Genomic DNA, 19,832 nt, shown 5'->3' on the forward strand with positions numbered 1-19,832 from the left:
TTGTTGTGTTTCATGTGTGAATGAGGAGCTTTTATAAGGTTGAATGTGCACTGGGTTTGGGTTCAGAATGCAGTTCCAACCAGCCGTGTCTGATCCTTCAGTTTAATAACCTCTGTAGTCTTTTAGGTGATAAACGTCAAATAACATTTAGCACAAAGAGAGAAGGTAATCTTACTGACACGACCATTTAAAAACCCCTTCGTGCTTTTGTAAATGAGTGTGTTTGGCATGTTTTAAACCCATAAACAGTGAACAGAAACATGGTGAGTCCATCTGTGTCTTCCGAGCAGTCGTAGACACCAAGACGCCTTGTCTGCACATTTCCAGCAGCTCAGTTTGATATCAGAATGTCTCCGATGTGTGTTTGTGCTGAGCGATAAAGCTGCTGAAGGCCAGTCAACACTGGAAGCTATTGTCCTACTGCACGACTAGCACAAGCGCACACACTCACAAGGTCAGGAATTTGTATGAATATTTGTTTGTGTGTATGAGCCAGTCGGTTCTTATCACTTATGTGTGTGTCAGTCCGTCCACTTTTCCTCCTGAGTTCAATCAGAGTTGACAGTAAATATGAACTAAATTAGAGTTTGAACTTTCTGAGTCCACCAGTGTTTGTTGGTGTTTCTAAGGGGTCCCCACTCTCTCTATCTTACAAAAAACTGCATTTTTCAATCTGACAACCTGATTAACATCAAATTCTCTAAGGCAGTGGTTCCCCCACCCTTGCTTGTGTCCAAGACAAGCCAGACTCCCCTCCCCTCCCCCCAATCTGTCCTGTCCTGCAGTCGAACCAAAGTTAAGGTAGTGCCTTAGTTTCTTTTTTGATGCTGTTGAGTCATTGGCATTTTTATGTTTCTCAGACATGGCGTTTTATACATATGCTGATACACTGACAACAGGAAAAAACAAACAAACAAATACATTAATTAGCTATCTGACCGGATGAGACTGTTCCTCTGGCTGTGGGGGGTCAAGAGGGTGTGGCTACTAAATAGCTTGATATTTTTAAATGCGGAAAAAATATGTTTTGAGTGGGTTCACACAGGCTTTTGATTATCTTGGGTGTACAAATATTTTTTCTTTAACATGGACAAATCTATTTTTCACAACTTGTAACCTGAATGCAGGCAAAGCCTCCCCAGGTTAAGAACCACTGCTCTGAGATATTATTATCAGAATTATCTACTGCTTTTACTTTAAGATAGTGTGTGTAGATGAATACTAAAGTCATCTTCACTCCCTCAGTGCATGTCATTAAAACCTTCCAATTACAATGTTTCATGTTGTGTTAGCTCCTCAGCTAGCAGCATCTGGAAGCTAAGGATAAACATTTGAGAAAACTGAAAAAAGTAATCGTCAGCTTAAATCAGTCCACTTTAGATGTCTTAGAAACCTTAGGACACGTTGGAGAGACTATGTCTCTCGGCTGGCCTGGGAACGCCTCAGGGTGCCCCCGGAAGAGCTGGAGGAGGTGTCTGGGGAGAGGGAAGTCTGGGCATCCCTGCTTAGACTGCTGCTTAGACCCCTGCGACCCGGCCCCGGATAAGCGGCAGATAATGGATGGATGGATATGATATGATGTGATGTGATGTGATATGATATTTGAGGCGATCACAGTAAAAATCTGCTTCATGGTTTCACCTTGGCATAAACTCCATTTCAGAATATTGCATATTGTATCTGTATTGATTCTCCTAATGTAGATTTAGACTTTTATGAGGTGTTTCACATCGTCACACTTTGTGTGACTGACTGATGCCTCTCTAAAAGAGATGAGTATACAGGATCTGTTGTTGACTATTTGGACATAAAAATGACTTTCTTGCTACCATGAGGTCAGACTTGACAGCTACTGAATCTCCTCTTCTCCTTCTACTCTGTTATTTACAGTCATATTTAACTTAAACTATACCGACACCATACAACCTAATTCATGTCAGTTTTGTCGCTAGTTCACGTTTTCTTCCTTTTTCTCCATTGCAACAACAGTTGATTATCAGAAAGAAAAAGTTAAAGATTTTTGGAAAACATTTTAATACTGTGAAGTATATGAGGATAATATTCCCCAGGAGTTGTTTAAATGATCAAAAATCTAAAATGCATTTATTACCCTGCCCCCCAAGTGGGAGTCAAGGGGCATTGTTTTTGGTTTGGTTTGGTTGTTTGTTCTTTTGTTTGTTGGTTAACACTTTAGCAGCAAAACTTTTGGTTCAGTTCATACCAAGTACATTCAAGGGGTGGGTTTTGTGCCTGGCAACACTTGTTTAACATTTATTTTGTGTCAATTTTAATATGTTTCAATCTCTCTGTGATATCTGCAATAACAACATCATATGATCAGTTTAGCTGCTTCACGTATGATTAGGAAAGTTATTCATCCAGAGCACAAACATGTATACTCGGCATCAATGAAAACTTTACACTTATTTTTTTGTTTTTATATAAGTAGTTATTTGAACAATGATTTCTGGCTGAGTTAATTGTAACAGTTGAAGGTATGCTGATGACCGCTGAACTGTGACCATTTTTGACCTCCTCGGTATGCTGCTGTGTGATTGGCTGTGGTCAGTGCCAATCCTGTACTAATAATCCTAAGACTGATATTGTCTATAAAATGCCCCCAAAAGTGAAGGATAACCAGACCTCAAGAACGCCGCCATGCCAAGATTAATCAAGAATCAACATCATTGTGCCTCGGGTCCACAATGACCACCCAGAAATCCGGATCCTGCAACAGGATGATACACGTCCTCACACTGCCTGGGTCATTACAGCCTTCCTGGATTCATGGTCCAGCCTTTTGGTCTTATCTGTCCCCCACTGAGCATCTCTGGGATCACTTGTGACAACGTGTATCCAGACACACTCCTAGTCCAATAAATGTCCAGAAGTTGCAGCAGGAGTGGCAGAACATCCCCCAGGGCTATATCAGATGTCTGGTGTCTCGATGAGAAGGCATTGTGCAGCCTGTGTCCAGGCAAACGGTGGTCAGACCAGATATTGACTGCTGTGATTTTCAGTTTTCTATTGTTTTCTTTTCAACACATTTATTGGACTTGATCATGCAATAAATTCACAGCATTCATTAAATTTCATGTTTAGAATTGTACAGCCAATAAATCAAAGTAGAGTTGATTTGAGAAAATATAATTAAGTTCCACCATTTATTAAAAAAAATAAAATAAAAATAAAAAATATCAAGTGTAAAGTTTTCATTGGTGCAGAGTGTACATCTTCTGAAGCTGAGTGTGCAAAACGGTGCCACACCCTCCTCCTACTGCTGGGTTGCCACAGCAACCGACCTAGGGTTCAGCTAAGGCATACATTCTGATGGACTGTACACACACACTGATACTGCAGGAGTGTGTGTTTGACATAGACCACAGTAACAATAAGCATCAGGCTGGAGGGAAATAAGGTGTGAGTGTGTGAGGGTGTGTGTGTGTGTGTGTGTGTGTGTGTGTGTGTGTGAGGGTGTGTGTGCGTGTGTGTGAGCGAGCGAGCGTGTGAATATTTACAGCAGTGATTTAGATTTAGTCTGATCTGTCAGACACAGGAAACCTCTCCCATACACATACAGAGCTTTCCAGTAACAATGAGCCAATGGGGTGCTGATGCACGCACACACACACACACACACACGCACACACACAGACAGACATGTAAACACACCTGCAGAGATCGGCAGGATTATGTTTGATCTCAGGGTTCGCTTCATGACCTTTACACTGTGATTCTTAGTTTTCTGCCTCATGTAACGTTCATCCTCCTCCTGACCTATCGCCTTCTCGTGTCTTTTAGATGAGCGTGAGGCGGTGCAGAAGAAGACCTTCACCAAGTGGGTCAACTCCCACCTGTCTAGAGTGTCCTGTCGGATCACTGACCTCTACATGGACCTGAGGGATGGACGGATGCTCATCAAGCTGCTGGAGGTTCTGTCTGGAGAGAGACTGGTGGGTAACATGACTGAATAACTCTAACCCTAACACTAATATTAAAGAACTCAGATCAGGACAGATAAGTAGATCTGCAGGTAGGGAACACATGAATGGAAACACTCCCATTTATATTCAGGTTCAGACCAGGTGTTATCCACTTGAGGAACTGAAGTACCACATAAAACTCTCTACAAGTCTGTGGAACTCCTTTCTTCTAAAAGTTATTCCTGCTTGGTGTTTTGAGGAAGGATGGAGCCATTGTAATCCTCCATGAGTCCACTCCCATAGGGCTTTTCCTTCACTTATCTCTCATCTGTAGCTGAGACGAGTGAACAAACACATGATGAATACAAATGCTGCTTTTTTCTGCATAGTGGAATAAAACTAAAACATCCATTCATTTTCTGAACCTGCTTTATCCTCACTAGGGTCAGGGGGGTTGCTGGAGCCTATCCCGGCTACTTATGGGCAAAGGCGGGGTACACCCTGGACATGACGTCAGTTCATCGCAGGGCTGAAAAACAAATTTAAAAAAATACATTACACAGGACAAATTAAAATAGGATTTGGAGAAAAAAAAATGTTTTATGACATAATGAGGAAAGCACAGATAAGCAGGAATAGTAAGTCCCATTTACAATTTTCAGTATTTAACAGAATGTAGATCAACTATAGTGTCTTTAGTCAGGACCTGTCAAACGTTTTGAGGTGAACTTTGAAGGGTGATTTCATACAAACCTCATTTCATCCTGGTCTGTTGGACTTTCAGTTTGAGCCAAACCAGATTTGCAGGTGTGACTGACTGACCTGACTGAATCCCGACTTTCAGGTATTAAAATTTATTTCTGTTCCGTTTAATCCAGATGTCATACAGGAGAATGGGCACAGTTGTGAGGATTGTGTAAAATAACTGCCACTAATTGTGAAAATGTGAAAGTGTTTGTGTAATACTTGTGACAGGCCTACTTATAGATGTTAAGTATCTCATAAGTGTATCGTAAAGCCTTTTATTTAATGCTTATGTATACTGTTTAACCCATTAAGAGTAGGTGCAACTTATACTTTTTTTTTCTTAACCTCTAAGACTGTCTTGAAGATTAAAAAAAAAAAAAGTTTACTGTAATCAGTGTTGGAGACAAGGGGTGTGTATTGGCCAGAATCTGGCGATACGATACAAATCACAATACTAGGATCACGATACGATGTATCACGGTACTGTTAAAGGCACTTTTTTGTTTGTTTCTATTTTTTAAATGATTATTTCCTTGAAGAATTAAATTACACCAAAAATATGCACAAATACTAAACACATTTTTATTTGATCCCAACAAGATCTAATGTTATATCACCAAATGTTCCTGTGTTAAAACTTAAATTATGTTTTACAGACATTACAGTTTAAGATCCTGTTCAAATGTTCATATTCTATTCATATTCTAAAATCAGAACATTATTTTTATGCAATCCCAACAAAGGAACTAACATTATTTAATAAGAGTGTTAAATAATAATAAATAAAATATAAACAAAAAAGAAAAACAAAAAATGAACCTTCACAATATCTGCATTTAAATAAATACCTAAAAATATCGATAGACTATTTTTTAATATCGATACACTATTGTGAAATGAAATATTGCGATATATTGCAGAAACAATATTTTCTTACACCCCTATTGGAGAGAGTAAATTTTTAGTGTTTTTGTTGGTTGTCTTTGGTGTGAAACATACAAAAGAGGATAATAAGTATATAAGCTGTCTATTAAAAGTACCAAACTCTGCATATTGAGGTTTGGGCTGAAGGAAGTGTTAGTTGTGTGTTTCCTGTCGGCTCAGTCACTATAGATGTGTATCAGGTGATTGACAGAATGTCAGTCGGATGATACAGTTACTGCAAGTCTACTGTCACCACGGCAACAGGAATACATTAACGCTGGACTTGTTTCCTTCTCTGTTTCAGTCTGACAGAGCGTTGTTTGACTCTGAAGTATTTCCTATGCCCCCCCACTCGGACACTTCCAGTGGTCCGAGCCAACACTCCCCACTTCTTCTTTATTTCATTCTGTCTTTTTTCTTCTTCTTCTTGGCCTTATGTTCCAGTCTCTTCAGTTTCTCTGCTGTCATCCGGCTTTTTACAACCTGTCAAACACACGCAGAGAGAGAAAACACAGCTACACACTGTCAGCCAGGAAATTAACTGGAAATTCATTGTAGATCTTATGTTTTGTTTTGTTTTTTCTTGCAGTTTTTCATGTTTTTGACTGGGAGCAAGAGAATGTGTGGCATTTTGGAGGAGGAAGAGGGAGAGTACAAACAAAAGGAAAATCAGCGTGGCCCTTAATGATTGAATAAAGAATTGAAATCCAGTGATAGTGAAGTGTTGAGCAGGAGAGATGGAGGGAATAACAGTAGGAGACATTCAGGGGGTTGGGGTGGTTGTGAAAGGAGTCATTGAGTAACTTCCGGGGTTTCATTGAAGCCAAAACGCCTCCATAAGCAACAAAAAGAATCTGACAACACAAAGTTTAAAAGATGATTCTTATTTATACAACTAGAGTAAGTTTTCCATCTTTTCATCCATGAAGTGTTTATACAAAGGGGACACTAATAAAGATGCCAGTGTTTTTTCAACCCGAGCTCATGTAGATCAGGATGGTTTTATTCTGGATTTTGTGTCTTGACAGTAAATCCTGTGTGATGTATCATCTGTCCTGGTTCATTTCTTCTTCTTGAAACCTATTGTATATGAACAACTCAGATATAAAAGGCCGTACAGTGAGGCGTCCTCTGTCACAGCTGCTAACATTAAACTCCTCCGGGCTCTATGGATATTGTTAATGTTAGTTCCATTTCGTTGTGTCAGCCTGGTTTAGTATTTCTGAATAATCTCCATGTCATATGATTCCATTTAGAAAACGACCAGGCTCAGAGGCTGCAGCAGATAAATCTAACACTCCTTTAACTTTACAACCCTTTAGGAGGTTTGGTCCAATCACATGCAGGCTTTTAGTGCATATTTGACATTAAAGAGTCAATGCAGACAAAGCCATTTGTACTATACTTTACTCCCTAATCTAGTGAGAATCAATAAGAGAATCAATTGGGAGTCAAATCAATAAGTGATATTGATAATGGAACCAGAATCACTAAATTCTCATCAATTCCCATCCTTATGTATCAACTGATTCTCAGAGAATTCTCCTAAATGTTACACACACTAAATCTAAAAAAATTAACCCGTAAGGTGCCGGAGTTACTGTTTGTTTTTGTTTTTTTAATTCAGTTTTGATATCAAGCTGTCCATTTCATTCAGTTATGTTGCTTGTCACAATATTGCAACTTTGGGGTTTAAAGAGTTAATAACATAAAGTGGGAAAAGGTTGAACTGTGCAATTAGCCTAAGTGTGGAGGAGAAAACCCACTAGTATACTCCTTTAAGTTACTTAAAGTTAAGTTAAATAAGTCCAAATGTGACATTAGAACCAACTTAGAACAGCCCGCACCTCTCCACACCATGACACAGCTGGATAATTGAGGTGTAAAACTATCCGATACTGGAAAATCCAACTCCAGACCAGCAGCAGCACCAGGTCTTGGAAGTAATTTTTTTGTCTTTGTTTTTTTTTAAGGCACAAAATGCTGATTTTGTACCAAACTAAAAGTGTGTGTGGTTTGTTGGATTAGTTCCAGTGACAGCAGACAACAGTCCAAAATATGTCTGGACTCAGACCAGATCCTGAATCAGTGAGTGAGTGTGTCCGTATGAGACACAGTTACTATTGGCCTCGGTTCTGCTGGTAGAGTGGACAATCAGAGTTGAACAAAGGACATGTGGAGCACGTCATCACACATCAGCCCTCTAACATCTGTTTTATTTCACTTATTTATTGTTACTATGCTCACAGTTGAGATTTGTCTAGATTTATACATCTCTTAACATGTCAGGGTCATCCAAAGGACAGCAACAGATGTTTTCCTAAATGTTACAGCATTAATACACTGTCACATAAAACCACAAAATATGCCTGAAAAAAGCAGGGAATGTTCAGTAAAGGCAGCTTTTATCAACATTAGCAATAGTTATAACACCAGGTGAAAATGTCACTCAGATACATAGATTTTATTCACATTATGTTTTATTTGGCTTCAAAATACAGTTAAAGTTCACTTTGAAGGTGTTGTCCATTACATTAGTACTTATTAGTATTTGTCATAGTAGTACTAAGTAATTAATAATACCTTGTAATTAGTACTACAAATAAAGTGTGAAGGTAATGGATATCTAACCATCTACCCCCACTGGACTGTGTTAGTTGAACCTTTTTAGAATGTGGTTTGTGAAAAATAGATCCAGTATTTATTTAGCTGAATGTAAGTGAAAATGAATGGGACAGGATGGGGGCGGGGCAGTGGAGAAACCATGTCATGCTTAAACAGGAAGTTGAATGTCTCTCACCTTCTCTGGTGGTAATACATTGAAATATATGTTAATATGGAACATGCAATTTGTGTTTTACTTGAACGCATCATGATGAAGCATTTTACACACATACTGTGTTTGGCTGTTCGCCTTATTCAGAATGTAGTATGTCCATTATAACATTAAAGATGGTGTTAATATGTGGTAAAGCGGTGAAAATAGTCTAAAAATCATGTCTACAGACTTAGCAGCTCTGGTGGCATCCTCTCCCCCTCTGCTGATATTAATGACTGTTTATCTCACCAGTTGTACCTTTTAAAAATATTACATCCAGGCTTGTGTGATGAAAAAGAACTAATGTTTTAAATTTTAAAGAAAATCATAACATAAACTGAAGTATGTGTTTTTTTTCTGGGGTCATGTGTGAACACCATCGCTGTTTTCTACGTCTCGTTTGTCAATGTTATAACGGTTCATGGGTCGTTTTTGTCCCAGTTGTAAATAAACTGTATCTGTCTTCATTTCAGCCCAAACCCACCAAAGGTCGGATGCGAATCCATTGTCTGGAGAACGTGGACAAAGCTCTGCAGTTCCTGAAGGAGCAGAGGGTTCACCTGGAGAACATGGGGTCACATGACATCGTGGACGGAAACCACCGCCTGACGCTGGGTCTGATCTGGACCATCATCCTCCGCTTCCAGGTAAGAGTTAGCATCCCAGTAAATATGAAATGTTTTCAATCACGTCTGTAAAGTCAACATAACCACCAATCCTGTCGCCTTCTGTCAAATAGTACAACGTCCCAAATAGATCATGCCATTATAATCTGATAATGCGAAACAAGTGCTCATATCAGACTGAACTTGGACTGTCATTTTCTATTCCTTTACTGTGAAAATCCTGTTCCCTTGTTAGTTTTTTTATTAGCTTACCGGCCGACAGGCCGTAAGCTATTGTCGTCACACGGCATCCGGCGGCGGTGTCATCTGTCGTCCATTACAAAACTTTCAATCATCTTCTTCTCTGAAACTACAGTTCTGATTGACTTCAAACTTGGTATACAGCTTCTTTATGATGATGTCAACAAACGTTAGTGAAATTATTTGGTTCTGGATCTGATTGTGGATTTGGTGCGACTTTGAAAAATTTCCCCATTATAAGAGATAGGAAGTGGATGGATGCAATAACTCAGTAAATATAAATGATATCCAGTGTAAATGTCTCCAGTCCACCCCTGATGGGGAGATGACCAAAACATAATGTCCACATGCTGATCAGGATCTTCTTCTGGATCTGGAACTGACGCAAAATTTAACTTGGGCTCTTATGGGGAAAAAATTTAAATCGTCTTCTTCTCTGAAACTCCAGTTCTGATTGACTTCAAACTTGGTATACAGCTTCTGTATGATGATGTCAACACAAGGTATTGAAATTATTTCGATCTGGATCTGATTCTGGATTTGGTGTGACTGAAAAATTTTCCCATTGTAACAGGTAGGAAGCAAGGTTATTATCGTTAACGAAAACGAACGAAATGACGAAAACTAAAATTGAAAAAACATTTTCGTTAACTGAAATTAATAAAAACTCTAATTAAAAGAAAAAAACGATAACTAACTGAAACTGTATCGTGAGTTTACAAAACTAACTAAAACGTATAAAAATTATGGATACAATTCCCTTCGTTTTCGTCTTTGTCAATGTCGGATTGATATGAAATTAATTTATTTGGCTCCAGCAGTTTTAGCTGGTGACACCATACAACACTTCACAGTCTGTCATGTCTGGTCACTGGTGGTTTCCAGTTGTCTTCTGGTCCCCACTCTACCTGGAACATACAGACTAAAGCTGGGACACACCAGCACAGTCCTGTCTGGGGTTTACTGTAGTGATACATGGGTCGGGTTTTTTTTTTTTTTTTTTTGGCGTACCGTGTGTGTGCGCGTGAGTGACAGAGACAGAGCAGAGCTAAAGGACAGAGTCAGTGTTGAACTAGCATCCAGGTTAAAACTGGAGAGTTTATCACCATGAAAAGGCCTTCCAAGCCCTGAACTGCACAGTTTAGAAGAGGAGAAAAGAGGAGGATGAAAACTAATCCAATTACAGAGGTATGGAACCTGTTAGAATGTTAAAAAAAACGTTTGATGTTACTAGCTACAGCTAGCTGAACTGAACTGAAGCAAAGTTAGCTAATAATGGAACTGGAGATGATTAAGAGATGAGATATCTGCTAAGGTGTGGTTTACTGATGAGGAACTGGGTTATATATGTTTATAAGTGGTTTATATATGTTCCTATCTGCTTTAACTGCTGGTTAGCTGGTTTATAATATGTTCCTATCTGCTTTAACTGCTGGTTAGCTGGTTTATAATAGGTTCCTATCTGCTTTAACTGCTGGTTAGCTGGTTTATATATGTTCCTATCTGCTTTAACTGCTGGTTAGCTGGTTTGTAATAGGTTCCTATCTGCTTTAACTGCTGGTTAGCTGGTTTATAATAGGTTCCTATCTGCTTTAACTGCTGGTTAGCTGGTTTATAATAGGTTCCTATCTGCTTTAACTGCTGGTTAGCTGGTTTATATATGTTTCTATCTGGTTTAACTGCTGGTTAGCTGGTTATATATGTTTCTATCTGGTTTAACTGCTGACTGCTTTGTGCATCTCCTCTCATGCTTTGCACATCTTCGCATTGTTTCACGTCAGTGACGTTGTGTATGGATTACACCCCCCCTCAACCTGCTATAGGGAATTTATACATTGTACGGTACATTGTGTCTCTGCTCAGTCCATGAGCCGCCCTAACCCAAACCCCCAAATAAAGTGTCCAGGGTAACCCATATCCACGCCTCACTAATTTCTTTGAATAGGATGATGAGGAAGATAAAATATATGAAGTAACTAAAACTAATACTAAAACTAAACTAAACTAAACTAAAACTAAGGATTCAGAAAAAAACGATAACTAATAAAAACTAACAAACCTGCTCTAAAAACTAATTAAAACTAACTGAATAAGAGACAAAAAAGTCAAAACTAATTAAAACTAAACTATAATTAAAAATCCAAAACTATTATAACCTTGGTAGGAAGTGGATTAATCCAATAAATCAGTAAGTATCAATGATATCACGTTGGAATTTGAATTTTTTACAGATGATTGTAATATGACCAAAACATGGGCTAGTTTTGTAATATAATAAATACACATAACTGGGTGATAATAACTGGCATCTGGATACATTTCCCAAAGCTTTTAATTTGGCCGATAAGCTACAGGGCCATTGGTCCTGTTTTTCATATTTTCACCGCTGATGTTTGGACAAGTTAGGGTTAGGGATTGTGTTCTATAATCTTGATGAATGTTCTGTGACAGAATGCTCACATCTTCCTCATAGTGTACTTTCTTAAAACTACAGTAGAGTCTGTTATGAAAAATATGTTACTTAAAGAAACAGAAGCTGTGGATGTCCATCTCTGTCAGTCAGCACATGCACAGGTTAGCTGTTTGACCAAAGCTGTTGAACTGTTCTGTTGTCCATGTCCCAGTCTACAGGCACAGGACTGTAATCCATCATGTAATCAGTCATGCCTCCTCTGCTTCCATAGGTGGCCATATTCACTCTTTCAGCTTCTTAACCTTAAGTTAGCACCCCAGAGGTATATAGTGTACTTTCTGTCTACTCTACTTTTTGTGCAGATGTGATTCATGATGTTGGACTTCTAGGTCTCGATTTAGTGCAGAAACACCTGGTCCGGTTCAGGTCTGCCTGTTCTGTTTGCAATCAGGAGTAGATTCACTTTAATCACATAATCGAAATGTGTTTGTTACACTTTTAAAACTTTGAGTTCAGTCGAGTTAACATGTTTACATGTACTTTTAAAGTCCAGTTTTAGTCAAACTAATGCAATAATTTTTTTTTTTAAGTGTCGTGTAAATCCATTGACAGATTGAACCCACCTGCCGCTCAAAGTGGTCACACCTATAAATATCCACAATTTTAGGGCTGATACAATGTAAAGCTGCAGAAGCTAAAATCAAGGGGGAGGAAAAACGCTAAAAAATCCACCCCTTCCTTCTGTTACCCTTTCCTCTTGGTCCAATTCCAAAGATAAAATAGAAATAAATATAGATGAACTTGGCTGTTTATGTCACTTTTACAAACCTCTGAGCTGATCCACAGAGCAGCAGTCACGTCTGAGAGAATCTGATCCGTGATCAGTAATTATGATTTTCCTGTATTTAACCCAGTATAAGCACCTTGAAAACGCCTGTGATTAAAATCTGAGCATCGGGCAGAAGATTTTCTACAGCCCTAAAAACACAGACCTCTAGTTCACTCATTCAAGTGAAGATGTTCTGCAGGTTTCAAGTTTGAGCCAAGAATTTTGACTACATAGTGAAGTTAATATTCTTCTTCTTCTTATTATTATTATTATTATTGTTATTGTTATTATTATTGTAAATTATATTGTTTGTCTGATTTCTTCACTCTACCACATTTTAAACATTTATTTGAAAGTTTTTACTTTGAACTGTAGATTTTCTTTGGGTAGAATTGGCATCAAGTTAAAATGTGGTGCATTATCAATCATCTTAATTGTCTTGAAAAGATTAGAAGTGGATATTTTTAGAATACTGATGATTTTTATAGTATAGTTTAGCTTTTATCTGCTTCAAATGCACCAGTTTCATTTAATATAATAGTGAGAATTAAAGCTGTTGCTAGCGTCATCATACTGTATGTCGTCTTCCTGTTGCTGTGTCAACCAGAGGGTGATGTCATCGTTGGGGACAGTGAACAGTTGGGAAAATGGGTGAAAAGGATTTAGCTTTTCTAAGCTGCGGAGGATTAAAAAAACTCTTTTTAGTGGTTTTAAATCCTCCAGCGGAGGGACGAGGGTGAAATGGAGCCCAGTGCAGATTGACTGCAGGCCTGTTGTGCGTGGGTGGGTGTGTTTGTGTCATATATGCCCTGGGGGGGGGTTGATTTTCGCTGATTTGTGCCTCAGTTGCTTCTAATGTCAGTCACTGATGGTTTTCAGTCAATGAAGGTGATATGTTTTTGTTATTCTTCTGATGTTCCATGAATAATTTATGGGAAGATTTTTTTGTGTCCAAAAGGGTTTTTAAGGGTTTTTGGAGAGAATTTATATAAAGTAGAAACATCTTAAAAGCAGATGTTTTCAGAGTCTTCTAAGTGTATGTGTTTGTGTTTCAGATCCAGGACATCAGCGTGGAGACGGAGGACAACAAGGAGAAGAAGTCGGCTAAAGATGCTCTGCTGCTCTGGTGTCAGATGAAGACGGCCGGGTGAGAATCCACAGCACAAACGCCTCCACATCTGCACATGCTGACACATATAGTATTTCTGGAAAAAAACAAAAAAGCATCCATTTCGCATCAGCCTTGTTAGAAATATCCAGGTGGAAAGTTTGACCTCATTCCAAAACACAAAATGTTAAATCTCACAACAATGAACACAGTGCAGTATGTCTGTTGGCCAGAGGTCAGCAGATGAAACATCAGATTAACACAGTGCAGCCTAATTAAAGATCTAATCCATAGTTAAGTAGCCATCACTCTGCTGTGCTTATCTTAATTTATTTACACTGTTCTGCCAAGTTACATTTGTAATTCAGATTTTTAGATTCATTAAGCTCTGTGTTCACTTTCCATTAGTCACACTATCTCCTTGTTGTGAAATCAGGGTAAATGATTTCATCCACGTTTCCACATTTGAAGTTGGAGGTTTTACAAGTTCCACTGTCTGACCCATATTACATTGAAAATTTTAAAAAGTCTCATTTTATTTCTGAACTCCACTAAAAATCAATGCTTCCATTTAAGCCAAATGAAACTGTTGTGTCTGCTCTGTATATGTTCAATAGGTTTATTTGACTCTTCGGTAAACTCACCCCCTATAATGGTCACACTTTCATACTGTGGTCTATCAGTTTCTTGTTTCCTCATCCTCTGTTTTTTTCCTTCTAGTTCTACACATGTTCAAAGAAAGGAACAAAACCTAGAGTAGAGGCAAACAGTGATTTTCACTGATTAATCTGTTGATAATGGTTGTGATTGTTTAGTTTACAAATTTCAGAAAATGGTGAATAAGTGTTTTAAATACTCAAACCACTAAATTATTGGCAAATGATGATAAACTAGCCTGACACTGAGCACCATTCATATGTTTAAGGTCCCATGGTTCACAGCAGAACAGACAGGACTTAACTTTTCTGTTGTGAATGAATCTCTCCTTCCTGTCAAATCGTATTTCGAAAGTATTATTACAGTCATTTCTTCCCTTAGCATGTGTTCTTATGTGGTTTAATCCTACATCATTTTAATCATTTAGCTGCTAAAAAAAATGAAGAATCCTGTCCCAAGTTCCCACACATCCTTCAATGACAACATTAGGTCATTATTATTTATAAGAACGCTTACATATGTCCTTGGTTAGTGATGAGCCTCCAAAATACTCCATTAGTAACATGGATGAATACAACAAAGTGCACTTCCGTAATGGTTCGTCCATATCTGATGACACATCCTCTAAACTTTGTTGATATCTGCTGTCACCTCCATACTTACACTGTTTTCAGATTAAGTTAACTAGCTAACACCGTTAATGCAGTGGCCAGTCCTAGGAGGTGTTAAACAAATGGTCACATGTACTAAAATCAACGAATAAGTAGGGGTGTTAGAAAATATTGGTTCTGCAATATATCGTGATATTTCATTTCGCAATACTGTATCGATATTAAAAAGTATTATATCGATATTTTTAGGTATTTATTCAAATGCAGATATGGCAGTTTTGTTTTTTTGGGTTTTTTTGTTTTTCTTAATTGTTTATATATCATTTATTTTATTTAACACAGTTTTATTAAATAATGGTTATTTGAAACTTCCTAAAAGCACTTTTTACTGTCTGAGAGGCAGATGGTAGTTCCTTTGGAAACTAGGAGAATTAGAAAAAAATGTGTGATATAGCATTAGATCCTGTTCTGATCAAATAAAAAAGTGTTTAGTATTTGTGCATATTTCTGGTGTAATTCAATTCTTCCAGGAAATAATCTTTTAAAAAAAAGAAAAGAAAAAGAAACAAACAAAAAAATTGCTTTTCTAACAGTATCATGATATATCGTGATATATTGTATCAGGATCCTAGTATTGTGATTTGTATCGTATCACCAGATTCTTGCCAATTTACAGCCAAATAAGTGTGGTGTGTTACTTCAGACTAACAAACACTGTGTCAATTGTTGGCACTGTTGCTGATATTGCTGATTGTGAATTCCTCTGCAGATATCCCAACGTCAACATCCACAACTTCACCACCAGCTGGAGGGACGGGATGGCCTTTAACGCCCTCATCCACAAACACAGGTATTGTTAACCAGTTAGTTAGAGGCAGTAAGTGAAACATGTTCACAGGGTCAGTCATGTTTGTTTGAGTCAGATCTCCATCTTAACCCTTTAACAACAATCTCCCTCTGTTGCTGCATTTTGCACTTTACAGCATTCAAATTACTGTAACTCCTGAACTGTTTGTGCTATCCACAAAATTATTTACGCCAGCAACGTAGGACTATTGCAAGTAGAAAAGAGCTGTTTTCAGAGACTTCCACACAGGCTAAAAAACACCTGGAAATAACAAAAAATATGAAGCCATAATATGGATACAGAATGTTCAAGACCAAAAAGCATGTTTGAGCCAATGTAGAATAGTTAAAAGTTTATTTCTGCAATCTCAAAAAGTTCCGTTATGGACATTTCCAGTTGCGTCTGATAATAAATATGCTTAAAACTTCCAGTCTGTTTTTTTTTCTTTTTCACTAAAACACACTGTTTTCAGTATTTATTATTTATAATACTGATTATTAATGGTTAGATATTGAAAGTTAAGTTCTTCCTGAAAACAAAGAATTGGCAAAAAAAGACATTTTCTGACACTTATATTACAAAGAAAATATGGAGACACCTAGGCGGCCTGTTTATAATAGCAGTCTAAAAAGGGTTAAACACAGGCCTAAAGGTGTAACGCTAATACTAGGATGACACAGCTGTGACTTATATGGATCGGTTCTATTGTTTCTTTTCAAATCTTAAGAAAACAGCCACTGCAGATTAGGCTGAGGTCACAGTCAAGCCATCATCTTCCATGTGACAAACTGAACACATGGAGGGAAGCGAAGAAATGTTCCCATTAGCATCTGCAGTCATGAATGTCATCTTTATTCTGTTTAATCTGCATGAACAACAGGAAGCAACAAACATTTAAAGCCTTTATGGTAGAGGTTTGAAGGAGGCGTCTGCTGACCATCAGCTGAGCCTTAAACCTTCAACTCCAGTCTGTGAGCACTCATTCAGATACAGTAAAACAACAGGAAACATCCTGAAATCCACTGTTTTATAGCAGATTTAACATATGTCAAAGTGAAACTGGTGACATCTATGCTGCTTTTTATCCAGATTTGAGGTCTTTGAATTGTGAGTTTTTTGTTGCTACCATTAGAGGACATATAATATTCTTTTTCTTAAAAAAAAAAAAAAAAACTTATAACGTGCCTGACATAGATCTTATATTCCTTTAGTTCCTCAGGTGTAAAACCCTAAAATAGAAACAAGGCAGTTTCAATGTTCAGTTCCTAAAAAAAGGATGGAAATCCTAAAATAAATAATATATAATTGAATGTTTTAATATGACTGCTTTCAGGTCAAACCAATAATAATCAAACTTGACTTTTTTTCCAGGCGGGTTCATTCCAGTCACATGTATGATGTCTTTTAACCTGTGTACACCTGCATTTCTGCTTTTTATCCATGACCCTCTGCAGTGTTACAGACCAGACCCTTTTAACAGTGAGTGTTGTGCTCTGGGTTTCATTCTGTTCTTTTTGTTTTGTGTATTCATCCGTCCTCAGACCTGACCTGATCGACTTCGATAAGTTGAAGAAATCCAATGCCCATTACAACCTGCAGAATGCCTTCAACCTGGCCGAACAGCACCTGGGCCTTACCAAGCTCCTGGACCCGGAAGGTGACAGAGACGAGAAAATGAACCGAGATGCACAAACAAACACTGAACTGTCTGCGTTTTCATAACAGATGTCTATTTGGTGTGTGTGTGCAGATATCAGCGTGGACCATCCAGATGAGAAGTCCATCATCACCTACGTGGTGACGTACTACCACTACTTCTCCAAGATGAAGGCGCTGAAGGTTGAGGGCAAGAGAATTGGAAAGGTGAGAATGAACCAGCCTTAACTTAAGATTTTACTGCAAGGATGTCAATCTTATTTTAGTTCAGGGGCCACTTTCAGCCCAGTTTGACCTCCAACAGGTCAGACCAGTAAAATAATAGCACAATAACTCATCAATAATGACAGCTCCAAATTTTTCTTTGTTTTTGTGCAAAAAAGTGACAATTATAGTACTAAAATGTCTACATATACAAAATATTATTTCACAAAAATGTGAATAACTTGAATATCCATGAACAACCTGAAATGTTAAAGAAAAATAAGTGCAATTTTCATAGTATTGTGCTTCAGTTTATCATTTACACATGTGCATTACAACTTACAGGCCTCTGGAACTGAGAAATATAGTATTTAACGTCATGATCAAAACGACTTGATAAGATTCAATGACACCCTTGATTGTCTGTGTCTTCTGTGTAGTTTTTTCACTTTGCACATTCATCCTGTGGTTAGATTGAACCCTTTGGAGGACCGATTATGGCCTGCAGGCCCTATGTTTGACACCCCTGCTTTACAGTTTTTCTCTACTTTAGTCATGATTAGTAAATCCTCAGTGATGCAATGACCTGATCCTACAAACTGGATGCTCCCTGTATCCGCCATCTGACTTTCACATATTTGTTTAACTTTCCTGATACCAATTTAAGAGCCCGGATCTCTGGAGTGTTCACATTAGCCCAATCTGCTTTAGGTTATGTAATACATCACTTGGCAACTGTAAATTTCTAGATTTGTGTTACATTAAAGCCAGCTTTGAAAAATATTAGCGCTTTTCCACCACATGGTCCCACCTTGACTAGACCCCAGTGGCTTCTGGCTCTTTGTTCTTCACTTGTTTTCTCCTGCAGATAAAACACCCACAAAGCAGCTGGTTCTCAGAATAACACTGGCTTGGAATCACTTCCACTCAGTATGGAAACTAAGTATAAATATCAGCTAATTATGCGTTTCCACCGACTGCATCAGCTCACGTTGACTTTAGTCGGCACAGCGTTTTTGCCATTCCTGTTCTATCAGGTGTTATTGTTTGTACCAATTTCTGTGAATGTCCTGACAAACTGATGAATCACTAACATGAAGCTGTGCAGGTCACAGGTAGATCCAGAATCATCACTGCATCATTTCCTGTCCTGTCATCATGACATGGGACTGTTTTATACAACCAAGACATGACAACAGTTTACAATGAAATGATTTAGCAACTACGCAAACACAAATGACTTTAGTCTTAAAGTTTTTTGTGTGAGATCACTCATACGTTCCACTGGTTTAATCCATAAAAAAGATCTGCAAATTGTGAATAAAACATCAACGGTCACAAAACTAATGAAAGGCATCTGACTTATCATCAAAAGGGGTGTACTGTTGTTGTTTGTTTGTTGGTTGGTTGGTGTTTGTTGTTGTGTTTTGTTTTGTTTTTTTAACCCAGCTCTGTGTTGGCAGGTTTTGGACAACGCCATCGAGACTGAGAAGATGATCGAGAAGTACGAGTCTCTGGCCTCAGACCTGCTGGAGTGGATCGAACAGACCATCATCATCCTCAACAACAGGAAGTTTGCCAACTCTCTGGTGGGCGTCCAGCAGCAGCTCCAGGCCTTCAACACCTACCGCACCGTTGAGAAACCGCCAAAGTCAGTACACAAGGATTTCACAACCAGTAGATTCCATCTTACCTTTAGCTTCATGAGAGCAGTAAAACACATTTAGTCATGAACATGAACACAAACCATAGAGTCACTGAGGTAAAACACCAAACACGCTCTGCCTCTGCGTCTTCATTGCAACGTAAACCTGCCATTTCACAGTTTGTGTGTTAAACCACACTTTTCCTCCTATGCTGACTGAAGGAGGATGACAACAGAAAAACAAAACCAGATGAATCTCAGCACACAAATTTTCTTGGAAAGTGTCTGACTGGAAAATGATTCACAGCAGCAGCTGCAAGACTGACTGAATACAAACTTGAACATTTGTAATCTGATGGTGATGAGGTTTCACCCTCACAAAAACATATTTAATAATCACTTTTTGTCATTTTTGGACTCATGTAAATGTCAAACCTGACACTGGGACAAAAAACTAACATGAGTTACCTCAAAGAAATCAACCAACTGATTTTGGCATCGTAGTCAAATTCCCAATGGAGATGCATGCTTTTGAAGACACAGATTTATTTGGAGTTAAGTATTTATGCTGCAAAGTACATGAT

At 38.2% G+C, this 19,832-nt stretch overlaps 1 protein-coding gene across 5 annotated transcripts in view; it reads left to right on the forward strand.

Annotated features, from left to right (window-relative positions):
* The window catches only part of LOC115433966 (spectrin beta chain, non-erythrocytic 1), a 168,610-nt gene that overhangs the window by 93,906 nt on the left and 54,872 nt on the right, over nt 1-19,832 (forward strand). For 4 of the 5 annotated variants that reach the window (XM_030155566.1, XM_030155569.1, XM_030155564.1 and 1 more), the window contains 7 exons: nt 3,802-3,953; nt 8,886-9,059; nt 13,576-13,667; nt 15,666-15,746; nt 17,285-17,400; nt 17,494-17,606; nt 19,067-19,254. In XM_030155566.1, coding sequence (XP_030011426.1) covers nt 3,802-3,953; nt 8,886-9,059; nt 13,576-13,667; nt 15,666-15,746; nt 17,285-17,400; nt 17,494-17,606; nt 19,067-19,254 — 916 coding nt within the window. Of the gene's footprint in view, nt 1-3,801; nt 3,954-8,885; nt 9,060-13,331; nt 13,409-13,575; nt 13,668-15,665; nt 15,747-17,284; nt 17,401-17,493; nt 17,607-19,066; nt 19,255-19,832 lie in introns of those variants that run through there. The other variant, XM_030155568.1, reaches the window with a different exon arrangement.

This window comes from Sphaeramia orbicularis, chromosome 15 (assembly GCF_902148855.1).
Source record: "Sphaeramia orbicularis chromosome 15, fSphaOr1.1, whole genome shotgun sequence".
NCBI classification, from domain to species: domain Eukaryota; kingdom Metazoa; phylum Chordata; class Actinopteri; order Kurtiformes; family Apogonidae; genus Sphaeramia; species Sphaeramia orbicularis.